General features: G+C 40.5%; 1 protein-coding gene across 2 annotated transcripts in view; it reads left to right on the forward strand.

The window, feature by feature from the left end:
• PRKAR2A (protein kinase cAMP-dependent type II regulatory subunit alpha) overlaps window positions 1–23,741 on the forward strand; it is a 70,081-nt gene that overhangs the window by 42,200 nt on the left and 4,140 nt on the right. For both annotated transcript variants that reach the window (XM_068154217.1, XM_068154215.1), the window contains exons 3-10: window positions 3,974–4,026; window positions 5,335–5,418; window positions 9,803–9,909; window positions 13,809–13,962; window positions 17,047–17,148; window positions 18,948–19,022; window positions 22,501–22,566; window positions 23,236–23,374. In XM_068154217.1, coding sequence (XP_068010318.1) covers window positions 3,974–4,026; window positions 5,335–5,418; window positions 9,803–9,909; window positions 13,809–13,962; window positions 17,047–17,148; window positions 18,948–19,022; window positions 22,501–22,566; window positions 23,236–23,374 — 780 coding nt within the window. The remainder of the gene's footprint in view (window positions 1–3,973; window positions 4,027–5,334; window positions 5,419–9,802; window positions 9,910–13,808; window positions 13,963–17,046; window positions 17,149–18,947; window positions 19,023–22,500; window positions 22,567–23,235; window positions 23,375–23,741) is intronic.

Raw genomic sequence — 23,741 nt, forward strand, 5'->3', positions numbered from 1 at the left:
TTGGTCACATATAAAATTGTGGGGCAAGTGTGTTTGCATTCTATCAAGATGGAAGATTAAGTTTTTATATATGTATATATATATTTTATATTTTTTTAACTGGGACTGGCTGTACTGTAACCTGCAAATGCCTAACCTTCAGCAGTCCTGAAATCAGCATCTATGGATTTCTGACAGGGATTGGCGGAGTTTAGGGTAGTTCTGCGGGTTCATTTAAATCAGAAGAACAGAGAAGCTCTCCTGAGCACAGATAGCATGAGGCATACTGAAGGTAGCACTGACACACAGATACTAACAGGTGATATGTTCACCAGTCCAGGACTCCCACAAGTTAATTTACCAAATCAAAATAGTGGAAAGAAGAATTTGATGTATTGCAATGTGAACTGCAGGATGGAGTTGACGTAATGTTTGCCTTTTCTTTGCATTAGTCATGTTTTAAAATGTTTGGAAAATGCTGTTGGTTGTGAGTAGGCTGAAAACCTTTCTGTGGGCTTTCCATCATGTTGCAATATTAATTTAAGCTTGCGGTCAGAATTAATCATTTCTGTCTCTCTCCTGCCCTTTTTTTTCCTTCCCTGCACCATCCCACAACAGATATGTTACATTAACTGTTGCAGCTCTACCTGTGAGTAAACAGAATCCTGTCAATCACAGCTGTCAAAGTCCAGAATTTCTGCCCTGCCATCTCTGCATGAAAAAAGAAATCCCAGCAAGAGATTGAAGAATGAAAAATAGAATGGGAAGGGTTTCTAGGTGACAGCATGGGAAGAAATAGTACCTTTGTGCCACACTTGTGTTGCATTTCTGTGATGCCCATTCATGGGTACTAGAGAACTGATCTCCATGTGTAAGGGAAGGGCATTAAGTTGTAGTCTGTAGCCTTAGTGGGCTTTCTGAAGCTGTTTTCACCCCTGATAGTTAAGAAGACTGAGATGTACAAATCCCTACCAAAGCTGTTTGATACTAAAGTTGTAGAGAGCTGTGTTGTTTTGATTGCTGCATGTTTTAAGATAAGGTTTTGCTGTAATACTATCATCTAGTTGTGGTAATTAAGCTTGTTTTTCCAAGGAAACCTTGAAGAGGATTTCCTCAATTCCAGAGCAATAACTTCCCTGCAGTTGAGGTGGGAACAAAATCTAATTTGCAGCCTAATCTTGATAGAGTTGATTAGGTGGTGTTGGATAATAGGTTGGACGTGATGATCTTGAAGGTCTCTTCCAACCCGGTCTGGTCTGGTCTATTCCTATGCCATTCCATTCTATGCCATTCCATTCTATGCCATTCCATTCTATACCATGATGTACAGTGACCTCTGAATTCTTGAATACAGTTTGAATGTGCTTATATGCCAGGTACTTTCAGAAGCACATGGAAGTGCATTTTATGGTGCATAATAAATATTTGAACTCCAGTTACTGGTAAGATATGCTGGTTGTAAAGAATAAAGATACATTTTTACCTGCAGTTTCACCATGCTGTTTAAACCATTGTCTTCTGAGAAAATGTTCCTTATTAAAAAATCCAAAGCTTTCACAATAGACTTTGATCCTCATGGTAAAGTGAGGAGGAGGAAAGCTTTCACACTGAAGTGCTAATAACATTCTCTTTGTTAGTGCCTTTGTATTGCATATTAAGTGGATTTTTGCCTATCAGTCCAATTTCTGCAGCTTTGTGGGCATCTACTCTCCCATTATATGGTCAGCTTTGGACAGTTTGATGGAATATACCTCTTTTTCCACTGTGAATAAATGCTGTTTATCCTCTGTGAAATACCTGCCCTAAATGTGGGTGGACCCTTCTCTTAAGCTAAAAGCATGTGCGTTGCAGGCAATGAAACACTGGGTTTATCATTCCAGAAATAACTACTCCTTAAACACTGAATGGTTATGTGCTTTGCTGTTTGTGTTTTGGTTTGATAAATGGAATGTTTGTGTTGAGTTCTGGTCTCTTCACCTTCTCCAGGAAAGGAAAGAATTTAAATCTAATTTGCTAGGAGAGATCTGAACCTTTTAGGCAGGAAAAAAACCCCAACCAAAACACATCTTTTCATAGCAAATGATGCTGGGCTTGTGCAGTTTTGTAGTCCCTTTGAAAGCACCATGACATGGCCAATAGCCCTGTATGTGTTTTCAGAGCCTTTGCATGCTGCTGAATGCTGGGCCTTCTAGAATTTATTTGTTTATTCTTGTTAAAATTGCCTTATTTTTATTTATGCTTTCTAAGTCCATTCAGTGGTTAGATGTCACTACAGTGAGCTCCTGGGCATTCTGCCAAGCCTTCAGTATTGTCAGAGTGCTAGATAAAGTACAAAGAAAACCGCTTGTCTGGGTTTCCTTGTAAAATGTTACATGTAGAGCCTCAGAAGTAAGACCACCCTTATTGAAGCAACAGCAGAACGAGATGAGAACAGGACTGACTCTTGCTTTACCTGACTATCTGTAGAGCTAGTTAGAATGTAGTGTTCACTTTGACATTAAGAGCTACAAAAGTCCACAAATTGATAAGGAGATCTGAGGCAGAGCTGTGGGCTTTTGGCAGCCAAAGTTGTCTCTGTTTAGTATTTCAAATTGCGTAGCAGTTAAGATAAGCGAAGATAAACCTTTTGCAAAGTACTAAAACCTAACAAAAATGGTTTGAAATCTTTGTCCATCTCTGGGCTCCTCAATTTAAGAAGGACATTGAGACTCTGGAACGTGTCCAGAGAAGGGCAATGAGGCTGGTGAGGGGCCTTGAGCACAAGCCCTATGAGGAGAGGCTGAGGGAGCTGGGATTGTTTAGCCTGGAGAAGAGGAGGCTCTTATTGTAAGGGGAGACCTTATTGCTGTCTACAACTACCTGAAAGGTGGTTGTAGCCAGGAGGGGGTTAGTCTCTTCTCCCAGGCAACCAGCACCAGAACAAGAGGACACAGTCTCATACTGTGCCAGGGGAAGTTTAGGCTCAAGATGAGGAGAAGTTTCTTCAAAGATAGACTTGTTAGCCATTGGAATGTGCTGTCCAGGGAGGTGGTGGAGTCACCATCCCTGGAGGTGTTCAAGGGAGGACTGGATGTGGCACTTGGTACTGTGGTTTAGTAGTCATGAGGTCTTGGGTGGCATGTTGGACTTGATGATCTTTGAGGTCTCTTCCAACCTTATTGATTCTATTCTATGATTTAGCAGCTCACCATTATGGTTGCCTCTTACAATCCTGTGTTTATCATCATGTTTGGCAGAGCCTTGTTACTGTGCACCACAGTGTATGGTTGCCACAAATGTTCTCATTTCCTGAAGAGGATAAAACCTCAACTTTTTGTGCTTTTTAAAGTTGTTTTATGTCACTACTTCACATTCATTTAATTCAAATACAGTAACATATAGGAGTATATGGAGGAGGGGAATAAACAGTGTTTTTATGGTCATAGAATGCACTATAGTCAAGCTGATTGTTCCCATTCACAGATAAGTTAACTTGGGCAAATTGTCTGCATGGACCCCCCCCCCCCCCCCCCCCCCAATCTAGATACTTGCCTGCAAATCTGACCAGGTAGAGGGAGTGCTACATGCCTCCTTATGCTTTTTAACTGTGTTCTGCTATATACATTGCACTGTAAAGAAAGAGCAATATAGCTACAGTATATTCCCCCTATATTTTAGAGAAGATGCTTGCAAATGAATCTGAATGGAGATTGTTATGGTTTGATAAGAATAGAAAGGAAATGTGTGTGTGCCTGTTTTGGAGTCCTCATCAGGCAAGATTATTTTCTATTGACAGACTTTTTGCATGAGAATTTAAGAACAGCCATGCTGTGCCTGCTCAGAGAATAGAGAGGATTTAAACCTGTGACACTGCAACCATGTAAAACCCCAAAATACTTCATTTTTCCTGTAAAGGGGGGGGGGGGGGGGGAGAGAGGGGAAGGCAATTCAAGCATGATTTTTTATGCTCCTTTGCAATTGCTTCTTTTTACTAATTTCCCCTTTTCCTTACAAGTTTGTGCTGAAGCTTTCAATCCAGATGAAGAGGAAGAAGATACAGAACCAAGGGTAAGAATGAGTGAATCTCATTGCACGGTTCTCTCCGCAGCTTGACAGGCAGATGTCTGTACGTCACCTTTTCCCTACCACTTGTGCATTCTGTTCTGCGGTATGCTGACGTTGACACAGTGACATTGCTGTGAAATTGAGGGCTGCTTTGTCTCATGCAGTTTTTTAGTCACTATAGCTTTAATATTATTTTACTTCAAAGGGCTTGAGGGCTGTGCTTAAGTCTATCTTCTTTAAAATTTGGGATATTTTCCTTTCTTAGTTATCTCAAAGGCTTGTTGAAGCAATTCATGGAGCATCGATGCTGTTGTGAAGAATTAGTTAAGCTTTACCACAGCTGTTTCTTCATGGGTACTTAAAATTCCTCTCATGCTTTTTTACTGCCTTTCCTGTCAAAGCTGTTCTGCCTGGGCAGGAGAAATACTTTGTTGAAATATTTTGAGACTGTGGCCACCTGTTGTTCTATTGTTTCTGAAAGTTGGGAGTTTCTAGGAATTGCAAGTCCAGATAATGCATTTGTGTTTCTTTGGAGAGGCTTTTATGTGAGGAAATCCTGTAGCCTGGCTGCTGAGGGCCAGTGTTTTCTCTCTGAACTTCTGGTGTTTCATTCCCAGATTCCATCTCAAGGATGCTTACAGTTCTGCGATGAAAATTTCATTCCAATTTAATTTATCTTTAAAAAAAAAACACCAAGAACTTCATAAATAAGGTGCTAAAAAAACAACCCTATGAATGAGGTTGGTGGTGACAGGTTGGACTCGATGATCTTTGAGGTCTCTTCCAACCTTAGTGATACTGTGAATGTGTCTGATCCTCCAAACACTTGGAAACCTGGATACATTTATTCCATCAAAAGTCTTAATTTTCCTGGTTGCTGATTCAGTATTCAGTTATCTTATGAAAGAAGGATCTGAGATGTGCTCAACTTTGGACACTGAATAGACCCTTATAACGACCTATATGGCACCAAAAAGTCTATTGGGAGTAATATACCCAAAGTTTAGAAAGAAAACTGACTTTTACCTCTGTTCCACATGCTCAAGGCTTGACTGTGTTAGAAGGAAAGGGAAAGGAAAAGGCATCCTCCTGTTTCTTGTCTTTCTGTGTTAATTGTCAGCATAATATATTTCTTACGTCTCTTTCGTTTTCTCCTGCACTGTTTATTTATAAATACTGTTTATGCAGAGAACAAAAAAGAACAATTTACTTTGACATTCTCAAGCTGTGTGTTGCTTTTTCACCCTGAAGCGAAGGTTTAGTCTGTATTTCTCTGTTGTCATGACAGTTTTGTTTTGCTTTGTGTTAAAGGTAGTTCATCCAAAAACCGACGAACAGCGGCGCAGACTCCAGGAAGCGTGTAAAGATATCCTGCTTTTCAAAAACCTTGATCAGGTAATATCATTATAAGGAAATCTTAAGTGGAGTTGATGTTTTGTAGGTATGGATAATAGCATGATCTAACAGTCCAGATGCTTGTTTGCATCATGTTAGTTCATGAATTATTAATTATGTGCAGTCTGGATTAGGCCATGTGTTTGGAGATCAACAATCAATGCACAAGGCAGACAAACACGCCAAATTGTTAGTTACCATGGCTGTCAGGTTCATTATTTAATTATTTTCCCCTCCCCTGTGAAAGTGGGGTTTGTGTTTGCTTTAGGTGGTTTGGTTCTGTATTGGGGGTTTTGGTTGTTGTTTTGGTTGGTTTTTTGATTGTTGGGGTTTTTTTGGGGTGGGTGATGATGTTGTGTGGTTCAGGGTTGGTTTGTTTTGTCTTTGTTTGGGCTTGTTTACTTTTAATTCTTTTGCTGATGTTTGAATACTTGCTGTTGGGTACCATTGCACCTGGTTTCCTTTTCCCTTGGAAATTGTTCATAATTTTATGGGCAATTTAAAACCGAATTTACTCACACAACTGTGATATTGAACACCATACACATGTGCATGATTTCAGGTTGCTGCACCTTTTTCTCAAATGCCAATGTGTCAGCAAATTTTCTGTGAATGAATGTAATGTCCTTAGCTTCTTCCTATTCTTACTCATTTTTATTGCTGAAGTTGGTTATTAATTACTGCCTCGGCACTTGAGTTTTAATGATGAGTGTTCTCATTGCTCGCTCTTAGTAATTGTAATCAGAGAATCAAAGAATGTTAGGGTTTGGAAGGGACCTCCAGAGATCGAGTCCTGTCCCCCTACCAAAGCAGGATCACCTAGGGCAGGCTGCACAGGAATGCATCCAGGAGGGTTTTGAAAGTCTGCAGAGAAGGAGACTCCACATCTTCTCTGGGCAGCCTGTTCCAGGGCTCTGGCACCCTGACCATAAAGAAGCCTCTCCTTGTGTTGAGGTGGAGCCTCCTGTGTTCTAACTCGTGCCTGTTAAGAATTTTTTAAATGAGGATCATAGGACAGCTCAGGAACAGGCCTTTGGAGGTCTTCTAACCCAGCTTCTGAGAGGCCATAGAATAAATGCATCTCTTCTTTGATCTGGTGTTTCCATGAAAACACAACTGACATCTCTGCTGCAGGTTGAGGAAGAATGAAACATGTAACACTGGCAAATAGTCCCTGCAGCTTCCTGGTTTGAATCATTGAGCTTTGCCTGAGATATGAAAGGATGGATGTGATAGCTTATGGTTTCAGAACAGTGTTCTGGTTTCCAGGAAAATCAGGAGTTTCTCCCAGTTCTTGGTTGCTGTACAATACCCAAGTCATTGAACTGCAATCTCAAAATGATTTTTGAAAGCTTTGGATTGTAGGAATTCACATTCTGTCAATGTTACCTGGAGAGCTCTCCTTTCCAAGGCTGGCCCTTCACTGTTCTGGGATAACTGTTGTTGTAAAGCTATTTACTTAAGACATGTTAGAGGACCCTTTTGCAAGTAACCTGATTATGTACAGTAAAAAACCCACTATTTGAGAACATTTATCAGCTGTACAAAATGTGATCATCACTCAAATTAAGTAGTCTGAGTTTTTCAGCTTCCAGCAAAATCACCCTGAAGCAAAAAGAGAACCTTTAAAAACAAACTTGAGCTGAGAAAGTGGACTTGAAAAAACACTTGTTCCTGGGAGAAGCTTTCTGAGCAGCTGAAGCAGTGAAATTATCTTAACTGCATGTGTTAAAAGACTCAAGCTTTGAGATAGTACATGGCTGTAATAGATGACTGCAGTCCATACATTGACTATCTATAAATAAAGGACATTTTGCCGGGAGGGGAGAGCTCTCTTAATGGGTATTATAAAGGGAGTGTGGAAATCACAGCCTTTCATCCCTCCTCCCAATAATTTTTTAACACTGTCTCTACAATGTGACTTGTTTGAAAGGTTGGCTGTAGAATACTTGCTGAAATGCAGCATGCATGGCTGCTGCTTTTGCTTAGTGTATATTATCCTTTAATAATTGTGAGGAACGCTTTCAAATCAAGACTTGAAATACAGCATTTTGCTTCTTAACCTCTAAAGAGCATCATGTTAAGCAAACCAACCTGATGACAAAACTGCATAAAAACCCCCCTTTAGGATTATATATGATTGTGTGACTCAAATGTCCTGGCCAAATTTTTCCCTTTTCCACTATTTGCATTTAGGTGAGCTGTGCTGATTTTAGGCCCTGTGACTCAACAGCTCTTTTAAATATCCTCGCTTGCGTGAACAGTTGCTGTCATACTGAGAACTTAACAAACACAGAAGAGCCAGTGTCCACTGGAACTTCTATCAAGGCTCACATTGGAATTTGGACCAAAATCAGTTTAGATTTTGTCACAGAGTTTAACCCTGAGATTTTGAGCACCTTGAATGAGAAACCTGATGTTTCACTGTGAAGTGCTGGGAGCGTAGATAACTTCTCTCCTGTTTAAAAGCTGTATGATGTGTCATGCGTAGGCTGTGAGTTTGTAGAATCCTAGTTACAACTGATTTTTGTAGTGGGTGACAGCAGTGACTCTTATCTTTACCAGCAAAGGCCCCTGAGAAGGCTCTGTACCTGTATTTAAACCAAGAGGAGTTTTTACAGTTCAGAAATCTGATGAATCTTGTCCTTTTATAGACAAAGAGCTCAGTGTTTCATTTACTTAAAATGATCTCTTTGCCTGTTCAACATCCCAATAAAGCATTAATGACACACAGTATTTTTAAAGGTCTTTTCTGGCCTGAATGATTCTAAAAAGCTTTATAAAATCTGCTTTCCTTCTTTTCTGACAACTGGTGCTTAAGTACATACTGTGAAATACGTGGTTGAAATAAATTGCTTGCAATGATTTAAATTTAAATCTCAGGATAGTTTCTAAACATAAGACAATAGATTTCTGGTGAGAAGATATGGAATATTTTTAATATAGTGGTGCCTACAGAGGCTGCAGTGATTATTCCCAGCTTAAGGAGCACAATAATTATTTGAAGTGTATCCAGCAAACATAAAGACTAGTTTGTGTCTTCATGCAGTATATTTTTAGAAACTCAGCTGTGATCTGCATCTTCAGCTTTGAACATGGAGTCATTGAAAATGCAGTGAAATTCTGTTGTTACTGGACTTCAGAGTAACAGAGATGGTAAAGCAGCTCAGCACTGAGGCAAGGCATTTCTATGGCATCATCTCTGTTGGCTTTCACAGCTTCACTGGCTGTGCTGGCTATAAACAAACTTTATTCACAGCTCATCAGAGAAACCCCGCTTGAGCCTGCTGTGCAGACCAGCATTATTCCATCTTCTATGTGTTCTTTCCACCTGTACCTATCTGATCTCATCTTGTACTGAAATTGCAAGTTCTCTATGACACAGGCTAGGGGAGTAACTCTGTACAGAGTCTTGTTCAGTGCAATCCTGATCATGACTGGGGCTCTTAGATGATGACTATACAAATGAGTTGCTAATAAATTGTGGTGCAGTTTCTGGACACACATACATCTGAGTAATCTGATCTCTTCTCCCAGGCAAACAGCACCAGAACAAGAGGACACAGTCTCAAGCTATGCCAGGGGAGGTTTAGGCTGGAGGTTAGGAAGAAATTCTACACAGAGAGAGTGGTTGCCCGTTGGAATGGGCTGCCCAGGGAGGTGGAGGAGTCACCATCATTGGAGATGTTTAGGAGGAGACTTGATAGGGTGCTTGGTTGCATGGTTTAGTTGATTAGGTGGTGTTGGATGATAGGTTGGATGTGATGGTCTTGAAGGTCTCTTCTGGTCTATTCTATTCTATTCTATTCTATTCTATTCTATTCTATTCTATTCTATTCTATTCTATTCTATTCTATTCTATTCTATTCTATTCTATTCTATTCTATTCTGATGTCCCTTCTCACTGCATGAGGGTTAGAGTTTATGTATGACCTTCAAAAAGTGCCTTCCAACCAAAACCATTCTGTGATAATGAAATATACATACTGTTGACATAAATCAATACACATCCATGGCAGTGAAACTGTGTCAGGTTATACTGAGTGAGAGCTTGCTGTACACATGTCCTTTGGCACTGAAACAGCAGGCATATGTTAAGCCCTTTGGACATAAATTTGAGGTAATAGCTCTTCTTTGATGGAAGTATCTATGCTTGTCAGCATTACTGAACTTACATTAATAAGCTGGAAAAAAGTGAGGTGCTCGTGGAAGTCAGCATTTAATAACAGTGTTACTTGTGTTTGCATACATTAAAAAGGATGCAATGCATGTTGCACTTAGCTACCCAGGTCAACTCAAATGAACTTGTGACTCCAGCAATAATGTTTAGGCTGTATTTTCTGAGAGATTTTTTTTTTTTTATATTCCCCCATTTGTTTTATAGGAGCAGATGTCTCAGGTCCTTGATGCCATGTTTGAGAGGAAGGTGGAACCTCAGGAACATGTGATTGACCAAGGTGACGATGGTGACAACTTCTATGTTATTGAGCGGTAAGCAGCTGTGATTTTGGAATGTCAAGTGTTTCTTTTCTGTTTCTTAGAAATGGCAGGGAATGCTTACTGCAGGACCGTTTCTGAGGGAAACTTGGGTTTTGCAGTCACTGCTTCTTGCTTTGATCTTTCCCTTTCCCGCTTTAGGCCATTCGTGGCTTTTGGATCATTTGCCTGGGGCCATCAGATTTGACAGGTGGACATTTCAAACCAGCTGGTTTTTAGCACATTTGATGTGACTCTGTAAAAACTTAAAATATCACTTCTCTGAGGGAAGGGCTGCAGCATGAGCTTGCCTGTGAATTTGTTGAATTTAGCTTTTGTGCCCATCAGCACGTGCCTAGCTTAAAACCAGCTGGATTACATGTTGTCTCTAGACTAAAATACATTGTTTTTTTCCTGAAGAAGGGAGGAAAAAGCAGCAAAAGAAATCATATGGTAAGGGAAGGGATAGGAGATTATACTGGAGAAGGACAATCCAGGCAATAAAAATTCTTGCTAGTGGCTACCATGGAACGACATGGACTGTCCAATTAATTTTGATCACTGATTTCAGAGAGGTTATTTTGCTTCTGTTGGTCATGTGGTTTATGTGTGCAGTGTTTAAGGTGACATTTTGCAACTTCATGTATAAAGCAAATTCACATGTTAATTTGGTGGATCATATGGATATGTATGTGTGTGCCACAGGCATATAATAGATACATGTGTGCATATTTTGAGTGTCTTTTGCCCTCTTGAAATAAGTTCTGGGTGATGTTGCTTTTAATCACTGCTTTTGAAGAAAAATGAAGGACATAGATATATTTCCTCCTGTTAAAAATGTAATATTGAACAGAATATTACTGACCAAATTAGAAGCGTCTGTTGGAGCACAATCTTGGCAAACAAATTTTTGGGTGCACTGTTGTCTTCCTTATCACTGAATTAACGACAGAATTAATATTCTATTGAAGCTTTCAAAGCAGTTCTTGAGAACATGTCATTTACACTGCTTTTAAGGAATTTTCAAAGTAATCTCTGTGTTAGAAATTTTCAGTCTTAAATGATCCTTTTTCATTTTAAGGCCATTTCCCTTTCTGATTAGTGGAATTACAGAACATGAGGCTACCTCAGATATATTCTGACCATATGCTTGTTCCTCTGTCCTCTACCATACCAACCCATTAGCCTGAACCAATGCTCCATTTCTGCACTCAGTTACACCCTTCAGCTGCTCTGTCTCAGACCACTCCCATGTCTTTGACTAGACAGGACAAATTCCTTCTCTTGCCATGTTCACTAGGGAGATCAAGCTGTCCTAGGCAAGAGTAAGGGACTGCAGATGGGAACTCTTGGGAACCAGAGCCACCAACTCTGCAAAGATGACATGTATTCAGAGCAGTGGTTGCTAGCCTTGAGGGACTTTAAATTCAGTTTGGGAGCCTCTCAAAAATATTAGATACCGTCAGACTATTTTTAGTTTGCTTCTGTGTAAGGCTCTTAGCCTGTTGGTTACTTAAAAGCTCTTCCTGCTCTGAGTTTTAACCTAAAATAAGTGAAATGAAACCTTATATTTGATATTCAGGTATGGTCTATGTTCTACAGATGTAATGCTATTCCACAGTGGCTTTTTTTCTACCAAGAGATAAATGGATTGGAAGATGACAGGTTTCTAAAGCTTTGTTTCTTTTACTTTTGAATTATAATGCACTAGAATTGCATTGCCAAAAGTATGTGGCAGAAGGGCTGTAAAGTGAGGGAAATTAAACTCGGTGTTGTGTAGCAATGGAGCATACCAGCCTGTGCTGTAAAACACTAACTTGGGTACAACTCTTATGTAGGCTAGTCTGTTACTAGAAAGAATTCTACAGTTACAAATTTTCTGTCCTACTCTATCCATTTCCAATCCTCCTCCATCTCCCACCCCCTCACTTTTTTGTGCTAAAGAATAGCAAGCTACTGGTGCTTATGGAATACTATGATATTTCTGCTTGCCTGCATTTGCAAATTCAGGGGACTCTGGCTTTTTCAAGGCATCAGTAGGCATGTCTTGTTACTCTAAAATAAGCCATTAATGCCTTAAATACCCCTGAGGATTAGTTTCATCTTGTCTGAATGAACAGTTACATTGTGTGGCAGATGTAACTGCTTAGGTTCTTGTCTGCATAGAAAAATAAGCTTTCTGGCACAGACCTTTTCTCTTTTCCAAAGTTGTCTGACTGTAATACTTTCTCCCCAAATCACTTTTTTTTTTTGCCATGCATGGAGGGACAGCAGGCTGGAGAGATGCTGTTTGAGGATGCAGCAGCTATTTAGTACTTATTGCCTGGAGGGGAGAGCTGGGATGAGAGTGTTGTGTGGCTAAACATTAGGATGCTCATCATTGCCGAGGAGGCACCTGATGAGTCTCTGCTGACTGAGCACTCATCAGTCAGGAGGGACAGCATTGGCCTCTGTCTCTGAGAACAGACTGATCCACAATCCTGCTGAGTTGCCCTCTTCTACTTTTCTGCCCTTTTTGGTTTTTTTTTGCCTTGGGGTTTTGTATTTTTTCATGTCAGTATTTTTCTTTTGAGTCCTTGAGCTCCTAACGATTACCATCTCAACAATTACACTTCACTCTGTGTTTTTATTCTTATCTTGCAGAGCTTGTCTCACAGCTCAGCAACAGGTTTCTCAATAACGCTAGGCCAAGGTCATCCAGTGATGCCTCACCAATTTAGTCCTTGGAACACAGACAGATGAATTCTTGGCTGAAGGTTACAGGGCTATAGTTATTTGGAAATAAATGGCACTAATAAGTGACTTTAAGGCTGACTGATGGGAAGGAGGATTGTTGTTTGCTTAAGGTGCTCACATATGACTCTTCTAGGTCAAGAAAAGCCCTCAGAAAATTGTTGCCTCTGGTGGCTCTCAGAGAATCATTAAATAGATATTGGATGTTACAAGAGTTAGTGAAACTTTCCATCAATCCTAATTCCTTATTCAGTTTACTGTCAGTTTCTGTCGCCTAGATGTAAGCAGTAGGGTATTAAAAGCCTCTGGTAATGATACTATGTAGTATGTAGCTTTTTGGGTGACAGACTAAATTTCTTGTATCTTCTGTGATATCTGAATTTGGCCCATCTACTATTCATCCAGTAGCCAAACTTTTCTCTGGATATGAAGGCTTTAGTACAGTAGACCCTCAAGTAAAGACCACTGCAAAGCTTGCTTTCTTTGATGTATTTTGCTTGTTTGTTTGATGCTTGTATTGCTCATTTTGTGGAATCTCCTGTAGATGAAGGTGGCATAAAGCTGTTCTTCAGTACATTTTGGTTTAGGTGCAGCAGTGTTCAGATATAACTAACAAACCCAGAGCTGTTCATCAGGCAATCCTGAAAGACTTGTTGTTAATACTAGGCAGGTCTCACCAATCAGTCTCTTCCCATTCTTGTTTACCATGACAAGTTTCATCTACTGCCATTTCTGATGATACTTTATCTTACATGCCTAGTTCTGGGAGATAATAACATTCCTTCTGACAGAGATCTAAACTTCTGGGGAGAATTATATGTATGTTCAGCTGCTTAAAGCCAGGAAGGTGTTCTGTGCCTGCTTTTCTTCAGGGCATGATATTTCTTTGTACCTATCACTGTATCCAGAACACTTAGAATAGCAATGTTAAAATACTATGCAGAGAAAATTAAGTAGATCCTGCACAGATCTATCAGGAGTGAAATGCTTTATTAACAGAGAATTATTGTGAATAAAGTCTAGATAGAAGCAGCTTAGTATCAGGCTATTGGGAAGCTCAATAATAGAAATTCCATCTCACCCAGCAGTAAGAGGACTATTTGTATAACAGCAAAAAGCTGGTTTTGTGATTTGTACTGGAATGTTGTCTAAGAAAAAGCATTTATTCCATTGTTTTCCAGGGGACTGTATGATATTATTGTAGCAAAAGACAACCAGTCACGCTGTGTAGGCCACTACGACAACCACGGCAGTTTTGGGGAACTGGCATTGATGTACAACACTCCTAGAGCTGCCACCATTGTTGCCACAACAGAAGGAGCCCTTTGGGGACTGGTAAGGAAAAGAAGTTTCTCTCATATGCATAATATTTTAAAAACTAACTCACTGTCTGCACTGCTGCTCTGGGTATGGCTCCTTGCCTTAATAGCTATTTTATCCTGATCTGTTATCTCACCTGCTGGCATAAGAGGTCCATTGTGTAAATTTTTTTGGCCACCTTTCTAAAACAACTTGTCTGTTTAAAGAAAAAAAAAAAGCCACACTAGTTTTATTTGTCCTTTTTTGCATTTGCTGAAATTGTCCTTTTGTTAGGGGAAATAAACCCTGGCTTTGTTTTTATCCTGCAGAGGATGATGGAGGCATTAATGCATGCATTTTATGGAAGGGGAAAACAGTACCTGAATGACGTTCTTTTACTTTCAACTCAGCTTCCCATCATTTTGTCTACTTTAAGGGGATTGGGAAGGTGTTAAATATCTTCTTGAGGACGTCAGTAGTTTGAAGAGCTAGGAAGTCTGCTCAAAGTTTTGTTTCCCTTCAAAATAAACTGTCATGATGTTTCTGGTCCCTTTGGTTACGCTGGAAGATGCTCTCAGGTCAGCATGACCGATGAGATACCAAGCTAAATGATGATGTTGCTTTGTCTTCGGTCCAGCAGTGTTGAATGTCAAGCTATAGACATTACTTTCCTTTTTTAGTTCTTTTTTCTGTACTATTTGGATGGGGTTATTTTCACAGTGCTGTCTTACTCATCTGTGAGGGCACATAATGAGTGGGTTGTGTGATCAACGAAGCCTTTGAAGCCAGAACTGTTGTATGCTTTCTGTGTGTGCTGGGCTCCTCGGCAACTATTGCTGGGGGTTGACCATGTGTTGTGACCTTGATTATAGGACTGATAAGCAGCTACATACAGTGTGCTTATGCAATCCCTGCACTTGCTGAGAGAACTCACTTCCCTTTTCATTGTGAGCTGGAAGAAAAGATTTTGGTAAATCTACCAGGGAGCAATGTCAGAATCTAATTCCATGAACGAGACAGAACAAAGCAGCTACCTACAAACTGAGCTCATTCATAAAAGGAAGAAAATGTGAAGATGATCCTTTGTTCCAGTTTGCCTTGGAAAAGAACTGTGCAAATTGGGGTTTCTGTGATTGCATTCCCTTAATTAGCAAGGTGTAGTTGAAGGGGTACTTCTTGCTAGTCACCTGTCCTGTGGATGTTTCATTAACTAGGGCTGCATTTTCCTGCCTAAAACTGTTTTGTCCAGTTATTCTGTTGTTTCCCTGTTTTATTGTGCTATTTTGTGCTTGATGTAATTTGAACATGTTTTTATTGGTCTGCCAAAGTCGTTGCTAAAGCTCATGGGTTATCTGTCATTCAGGGAATGTGCATTACTCCTGCTGCACTGCAGACTTAGGCCAACAAACGCCTGGAAGGCTCAGACATGAAGCAGTTATCAAACATGGGTCTCTGGAGCAGGGAAATATCCTCAGCTTTCGCTGGCGAATGCCTGGGGAAAACTTCACTCTCACACTTCCTTCACTGCTTTGCCCTTTTTGTCTAAATACTGCTGTTCCTCTTCCCTCCCTGATACTCTCAAACAAACGAATTCTGAATATTTTATGCTTTTGCAATTCCCCTGACTGTTTCTGCACCTTTCTGCAGCTCCAACCATATATATTTGAAGAGACTTCTACCACGGAAGAATTCTTTTAAACAATGCTGCATGCTTTGTTATCTTTTGTTCTCCTTTGGATAATAGTAATGCCTGTCTTCCCTTCATCTTTCACCTCCTTCAACTTTTATATTGCACTCGTGTCAGTCACCATTACAAATTACAAGCATCTGCAGCCTGCGTCTGGTAAAACTGTTCTCTAGAAAATACCTCATCACCTCAAAATATCTCTGCTGAGGTATCAGTTCATGTGTTCATGAAATGACTTCCAGAGGAAGGGCTCTCAGGACTTCAGTGTTTCTGCCAATTGTGGTTTATGTAGACATAAAAGATTCTAGTCCCATTTTTTGAACCAAATTTCTGCTCCTTTCCTTTGACTTCCTTGTTATGATTTTTCTCACTCATGGCCTCGCCCTGCTTAAGGTTAACTGTAACTCGATGTTGGTAATTGGTGCTAACAGGGACCATGCACATTGCTGTAAAGCAAACAGTAACATAAAGAGCCCGCGGGCAAGTGCCCTCTGCCAGGCTCTGCTGTTTAGTTGCAGCTCCCTTGTGGCCTTTCTCATTGGTGTTTGTCAGTGGCTGAGCCCTGCCATTTCTGTGTGGAAATGAGCAACATTTCGTTCATAGCTCTGACAAAAAGCTCAACATGTCTGCCGCTGCAGGTACCGAGGCAGGAGCCGCTTCCTGGGCGAGCTCTGCCTTCACTCGGGTGCCGAGTGCCGCCCAGTGGCCATGGAGCCTGCACAGCCTCTGCTGCTGCCTGGGGAAAGAAAAAACCAGAGCAGGAGTGGCAGGCAGTGAGGGGAATCCTGCCCAATGTTTGGGCTTCAGAAACAAACCAAACAGTTTTTCTGTCAGGAAGGTGCTTGTGGTACACATGGACAGCAGGCAATTGGGAAGCAGTGGTTCCAAAACCTGAGTTTCAGATCCAAAAAGGTGAAAGGGTGAATTGAGCTTGTTGCTGTTTGTTATTCTGCTCCTGATCTATTTGAGACCGGTGTAAATCTCTTACTTTTGAAATCTGTGACTCATGTAGAGAAGAAACCAATTCAGACTTAGTCTTGCAGTTGTCTTAACAAGTGTTGGAAATTCCAGTTTCCAGTGGCTTCAGCAAGAGCAGTGTAACTTCTTCATTGAATGTGGAAGTATGAAAGAATCATTAACAGTCAAACCCAGAAACTCAGCCCTGAGAAACAGGACAGGACAGATGAGAAATGGAATTCTTGTCTGAGAAGGACCAGGTCTAACAGCTCCATGTTTTTTCTGTTTGTTGTTGCAATACGTACTCTCACAAGAGCTGTTGGCCATCACCATTGTGATGGATATGGTACCATTTTAACAGCTGGCTTCTCAGTCCCTGTGTTTGTTGCAAATTCTAGTTCATGTTTGCCAATTCTTTAAACAGGGAGCATTCTGGTGAAGAGGAATAATGTATTTCGCTGTGCTCTTTCTTGCAGGATCGAGTGACGTTCAGAAGAATTATATTGAAAAACAATGCCAAGAAGAGGAAGACATATGAGTCATTCATTGAGTCTGTCCCCCTTCTGAAATGCTTGGAGGTAAAGCCTTTCAGAGACATCTGCATCAAATTCTTGCATTAGTATTAGCTCCACAGTCAGTGTTTCTGCTGTGTCAGAAATCAGTATAATTTTTGCTTAGGACAGAATTTTAAGAGCTGCTTTGATACCATGTTTACTGAGCAACTTAATTTGCATTGTTGAAGATGTGCACTGCTTGTTTGGTGGGGTTTTTTTCATCTCCTTTATTCACAGTAAATGATTTGCTGAGTTTTGTCTCAGTCTCTAAAAGCCCAAGACAGCAACCAAACAAAAAACATGGATAAGTATGTCAGCGAACAGGTATGGAGGTGAAAACTGGAGCTCAGGGCTGTGGTTTCCTTTGTGGGTATGATAGTAAAGTAATGATACAAGCACTGGGATATTTGGCTTTTATAAGCCATGAAAGATTTTGAGACAAAGATGTGGGCTGCAGTAGGTCTTGCTTTTTAGCCTTAAGCCATATTCAGGGAGTAAACTAAGAATGGGCTAAAGGGAAGCACTGCCACTTGGGAACAAAATGACAGCTGTCATGCTGATGCGTGTGGTGCATGACTTTAGGAACAACATCTAAATTGTCACTTCTAAGCTGTTGATTCAGACTGTATCTTCAGAAGACTTTTGGATCTGTACCAAAGTGCTTAGAAATTAGTCTGTGTCTCTTTGCCTTATGCCATACGGTTGCTTTTCTTTGTTTTCTTGTCATAAGAATATTTTTCACCACTAATCTTTAGCATTTGAGAAGAGTTTTTAATCTCTTTGATAGAAGATTACAAAACTGCAAAGCATCACGGAATGTCAGTAGCACCCTCTAATACATATTATTTTGGACATATGTTGGTAGCTGCAGAAAGGGTGCATTACACACTTTCTCCCTCTGTGCTTCTCTTAAACTAGTTCCATCAATGTGACTTTTTTTGAGCACAAAAATGACTCAGATATTTAAGATAGAGAAAAATAAGTCATTAGCACTGGATGGCTTTTTGCATGACATGCTGCAGTTGAATCATGTGTGGATCAGAATTCAGTTTCTCAGACATGGAATAGATTAAGATGCATTTGTGGAGTGAATGGATTACAACTGAATCATCTGCTGAGATGCTAATTTTAACTGTAAGGTTTTCTTCTTGTCTTAATATGTCTTTTACACTGCTTTGAAGCCATAAAACTGCATTGCAGTGAGAAACATTGGAGATAAATGTAACTGGTTTTTCTCCCAGTTATGAAGGCTCAGGCATGCTTCAAGGCATGTCAAATTAGTACCTGTTGCCCTTGCTGCTGGGCATCCTGTTGAAATGCCTGCTTACAAGTTGCAGCCAGTGTCCTTTTCACATCCCTTTCCCCTCTCCACTCTAGGAATGAGTTCTGGAACACTGTCCCTCTACCCATGTTCAAGTATATTGTGATTAAAATACTTTGAAAATGTGTTGCTGGTGTTGTGCATTGAATTCTATTTGTAGGAGGTTTATGGTGTTTTTTCTGAGTGTTTGAATTTCAGCTGAACCTTAGAAGTGATATATTTTTCTTTCTTTGCTGTAAAGCATCCAAATCTATTATTTCTCAAATGTGAGGGCAAGAAAAACACACAGCTGAGGCACCAGATAATTTTCTTTCCCTGTTGGTTATAGCAGTCTTGAAAGCTGTGGTGCAGTATGACAATGTCATCACAGGGGCTGTATTTTTCAGTACCAGATGGTGTGTGTTTGTGTGCTGAGTGAATGCCTCTTCATTTCTCAGCTATGAAGTTTACCAGAGGTCTTACTATAACAGCTAATGATGCTAAATTTTCTTCTTTGTTGCAGCCATCAGAGCGCATGAAGATAGTGGATGTTATCGGGGAGAAAGTGTTTCAAGATGGGGAACGTATCATTTCTCAGGTACTTGAATTCTCTTCATTGTTCTCCTTTCCAGGCCTCTTTATTTCCTGATTGAAATGGACTTACAGAATCCTCTTACTTGGAGTAATATGTGACTTAATTTTTTAGTACTTCCAGTTTACTTAAAACCACTTTTTGAATGTTTGTGGAACAACCTGGTATGTCTTTTGCTACAAATTTGTTCGATTAATTCCGTTTCTGAGTTTTTCTTCTCTGTAGTGGGTTGGACTGAGCTGGAGTTAATTCTCCTCACAGCATCTTTGTAGTGCTGTGTTTTGCAGCAGTAGTTGATAACACAGCAGTGTTTTGGCTACTGTTGAATAAGTATCCAGGCTGTGTCCTTTCAACATTTCCCAGTCCCAAGAGTACATTGAGGGGTGGGCAAGATCTTGGGAGGGGACATGGCTGAGCCAGCTGACCCAGACTGGCCAAAGAAGTATTCCATACCATATGACATCAGCTCAGATAAAAGAATGAAGTGAAAGAAGGAAGGGGGGGGATTTGTCCATGGTGTCTATCCTCCCAGGCAGCAACAAAGCTTAGAGAGCCCTGCTTCCCGAGACTGACTGTCGTCCTGCTGATGGGAAGTAGAGACTAACATCTCTCTCTGCTTTTGTGCTTCTGTGTGGTCTATTGCTGTTTGCTTATTGTTGTTGTTAAAATTGCTCCTATCCTGTTCCTCACTTTTGTTATATGTTTTGCCCCTATCCCCCTGTCTTCTTAAGAGGTGGAGTGATAGAGTGGTGTTGGTGGGCACCTGGCCTCCAGGCCAGGGCCAAACCATCATGTTCTTTTATTCTCTCTTCTTTTTTTCAGGAGTATGCCTTAAAAAGCTGAAACTAACTGCCTGTCTATGCAATTTGCCATGAAGGCCCCCAGCTAGCCTTTCACAGGCAGTTATAGCCAGATTAAACAGGGAATCACAAGCATCTCTTAATTCCTAGGTCTGACTAAACACATCAAACAATTTGACAGGAGTGTGATTTGGATGAAAATAAGTGATTGGGAATATTTTACTAGTTGGACCCAACTCAGTTAACTATTCTAAGAAACCATCAGAGTTAATCAAAGCCACTAGTTTTCCTGATGTTCTTAAGAGTACTTAAACGGTGGCATGGTCTAGCCTCAACTTCAGCAGCCTTTGGTTGTTGGTACATGTTTTATCCTCTATAGCAGATCAAAGCCAGAGTGATGGAACATGAAGCTGGACAAACTCAAGCTAAAGCTGTGTAAGTTTTTTGTCTGGGACACAACTTTTTTTGGAGCACTGTTACTGACAAAACACACTGGAATTTTGGATCAACTTTAGCTTGGGCTTGCTGTGTTTGATGCAAAAGTTCTCTGGTTCAAGTAGAAGTTACTGCAAGAAAGTCCGGACTTTGATGGCTTTGGGTAACAGCATTTATCTTGTTTTACAAACAGAATATGACTCTTTGATAATGTCTTGAATTTACCTTGAATGTCAGATAATTCTGAATGCAGGAAACCTCAGTTTACTGATAACTGAATGCTGCCAAATTACTTCTTTCCAGAAATATCCTCAGTTTTGTAAGTTGAAAAATATCCTTGCTTAAAACCCTTAGAAAACTGGACTCTCAGCAGAATCAAAGCTTGTAAATCAGTTTCAAAACTGGGAACTCAGACCATCAGTGATCCAATTACACACTTGGTTTTAGTCTTTTGTAATAACTGAATTAAGGACAAGTATGTAATTACTCTTAAAAGGAGAATTAATAGTCTGGATAGGTCCAAGTGGTAGTAATACACTGCTAAAGATGATGAAATGTTATGCTTGAAAAAGATGTGATAGCTCTTAACTTACAGCAGTTGCCATGACTGCTCTCTCTCTCTCATGGGTAATTTTACCTTTTAGTCACCTTTCTGGAATTTGACCCTTCAGTTAAGGGCAGTATGCTTTAAAGCAGTTAAAAATTGTTGGTGCCTGCTGGTGTTTATGAGGATGTCTCCCCTTCAGTTTGGTTTTATTCTTTAACAAACAAACAAAAAACCCTGTACTCTTAGTGCTTTCTCTTTCAGAAGTGTGCTGAGTAGTGTTGTGATAGATGAGGACAGTGAAGGATGGTTTATGACCATCCTCAGGAAGCTTAGCCAGGGGCCTATTTTCCATTGTAACTCCATATTTAAATCTTGTATTGTATTCTCCCAGCCTGTTTCACACTGAAGTTGCAACTATCTGTCTATCCTTCCCGTCACATTCATAGGCTCCTTGCATGCTTGACTTAATGTCAGATTTATTTCCCTCCTCACATTGTTTCAGTTTTTTGCTGAGCCACTCCTATGGCCTTATCAGTTTCTTACCCAGCCTCTATCTCTCTGAAGCCTTTTAGTCCCTTTGTTTATGATTCCATAGCAGGAGACACATGCTGGCTCTCCACTCTGCTGTCCAGTCCTATGCCCCACAGGAGTTGGTATAGAGAGGAAAAGTTCCCTCTGTTGCAACTAGAACTTTCAAAATATTAGCTCCTGGCAAAGCGTTGCATAGCAGATGTAAGCTGTGATCTGTTGAAGGTCTGCAACCTGCTGGGTTTGGATGTGAAAAAGGTATTGGAAATTGTCACAGAAACACTGGTTGAGGGAACTCTAGAGGCCATCTTGTCCAATCCCTCTGGCCACCTAGAGCCAATTCTCAGGACCATGTCCAAATTGCTTTGAAATATCCCAAAGGCTGGAGACTTCAGAACCCTCATAGTAACTTTCCTAGAAGCAGCTGCTTTTGACTAAACCCTTTTTTTATGTTTTATTATTTCACAATCAATTATTCAACAGCACCTTGAGATATCTTTCTAGAACCTGATATAAAGTCTGTCTGGTTTTATTGTCTTCCGCTTGCCCTCTGTGATGTATTTTCCTTTAATGGCATGGTGTTAGAGTGCTTTCTTCCTTACCATTCTCACTGCCTTTACTTAGTGGTGGCATCATTCCTCATGTAGATGGGCTTGGTTTTCTGTAAATCACCCTCCTCTTAATTTCTGTTGACCATGCTCCTCAGATACAGCTATTCCGGGTTCTGCTGATCTGCCACTATTTTACCCTGGATTATCTGAGCTCATGCTTAGCTTTACTATGGATACTTTTTCCTACTGACATCTAGAAATGCAATCACTAAATTGGTGGTTCCTGTAAACTTGCTTGTGGAAATTCTAGGTCCTGCTTAGTTTCTCTGTTGCATACTTCCATCAGGATCAGAAGATTTTCACTTAAGTGATTTTGCTCTATATCATCAACCTCCTTTGCTTTTTCCTTTCCATCTGCCCTCACGTGGCTCTCTGTGTAATAGTAGTTCCTTCCTCTGTGGGGTCCTCTCGGGTATTAAGTAACCTTTCGATGTTCAGAATTTGAGTGTTTGACAACTAGATTTCTGCACAAAGCCTATTTCAGAGTGAGAGCTTTAATACCACTTCTATGTACCTTGACAGTAAACTTAAAAATAATTTGGTTTACTTTTTCCTCTTCACAGGGCGAAAAAGCAGATTGTTTCTACATCGTAGAATCTGGTGAAGTAAAAATCTTGATTAAAAGCAGGGTGAGTTCAAAGTGGGTGATTAGGCTTCAGGTCAATTCCTGATTTGATTAGTACAAGTAGCATGAAAAAGCCTAACCCTGACTCATTTTAAGATCTTATTTAATGATATTTATCATTGCCACTCAGGTGATGTAGCCTGTAAATTCCCCTGTCTGTTCTGAAGTGGTGAGAAATCACTTCACTAAGGCTTGAAAGTCTTTTGTTTGTGTCTGCTCCTCTACAGACTAACCTGAGCTATTCTCACAGGCCGCAAGTGTGGAGATGAAACTTCTGTGCTAGGGTTATAGAAACCCACAACTTGCAAAATGTGGAGTCTGTTGTTGCTAGTGACATACTAGATGTTGGCATGAGAACCAATCTGTGCATGGTCTGAGGTGGCCTTAGGGAACAATGTGTTGTGCATGATAAAGCCTGTGTAGTAGCAGCTCCAAAAGCTGTAACAGTAACTATCTGCCAATCAAAACTTGTGAGCTGATATACACTTATCTTATCAAACTTAAACTGAGCATGCTGTTAATGTGCTCTACAAACAGGGCATGACTTGGGAGGTGCTAGTTTAAAAGCCCTAAACCAATGAGCTGTAGCACATCTGTAAGGTATCTGGGATTAACTGCAGCCTGATACAAGCACAGATCTGGATGCAAATAATAAAAATGTACCATTTGACAGACTATGGTGAGTCAGGAAGCTAACCAAGAAGTGGAGATTGCCCGATGTCACAGAGGGCAGTATTTTGGAGAGCTTGCACTTGTTACCAACAGACCCAGAGCAGCCTCTGCCTATGCTGTTGGGGAGGTCAAATGTTTAGGTAAGTAATATTTCTAGTTAACATTTTTCTGGGCTTTGCTTGTCTTGTGGACCATGCTCAAGTGAGCAGCTGTTCAGAACCTACCAGCCCTGTGGTAACTGGCGGTCAGACACAGGAAGCTAGGAGTATGGGCTTGAGTTGATCTCCATATTCAAGTTTGAGAAGTGCTGCTGCTTCCTTCCAGCAGATTCTGGTCTTTCTGCTTGTGTAGCCTGTACTCTTTTATGGGTAAGTAGCATCAGCTTCTTAGCTGCAGCTTGCTTGTCACACACAGCTTTCAGGTGATACTGTAATGCCAGTGTGGTGTGTATTCAGCTTGTGTATTTACCCTTGACATCAGGTGTGTATTTCATTAATCTTGTTTCTA

This window comes from Melanerpes formicivorus, unplaced genomic scaffold (assembly GCF_026170545.1).
Source record: "Melanerpes formicivorus ecotype bairdi unplaced genomic scaffold, bMelFor1.0.p_v2 SCAF_28, whole genome shotgun sequence".
In the NCBI taxonomy this organism is placed as follows: domain Eukaryota; kingdom Metazoa; phylum Chordata; class Aves; order Piciformes; family Picidae; genus Melanerpes; species Melanerpes formicivorus.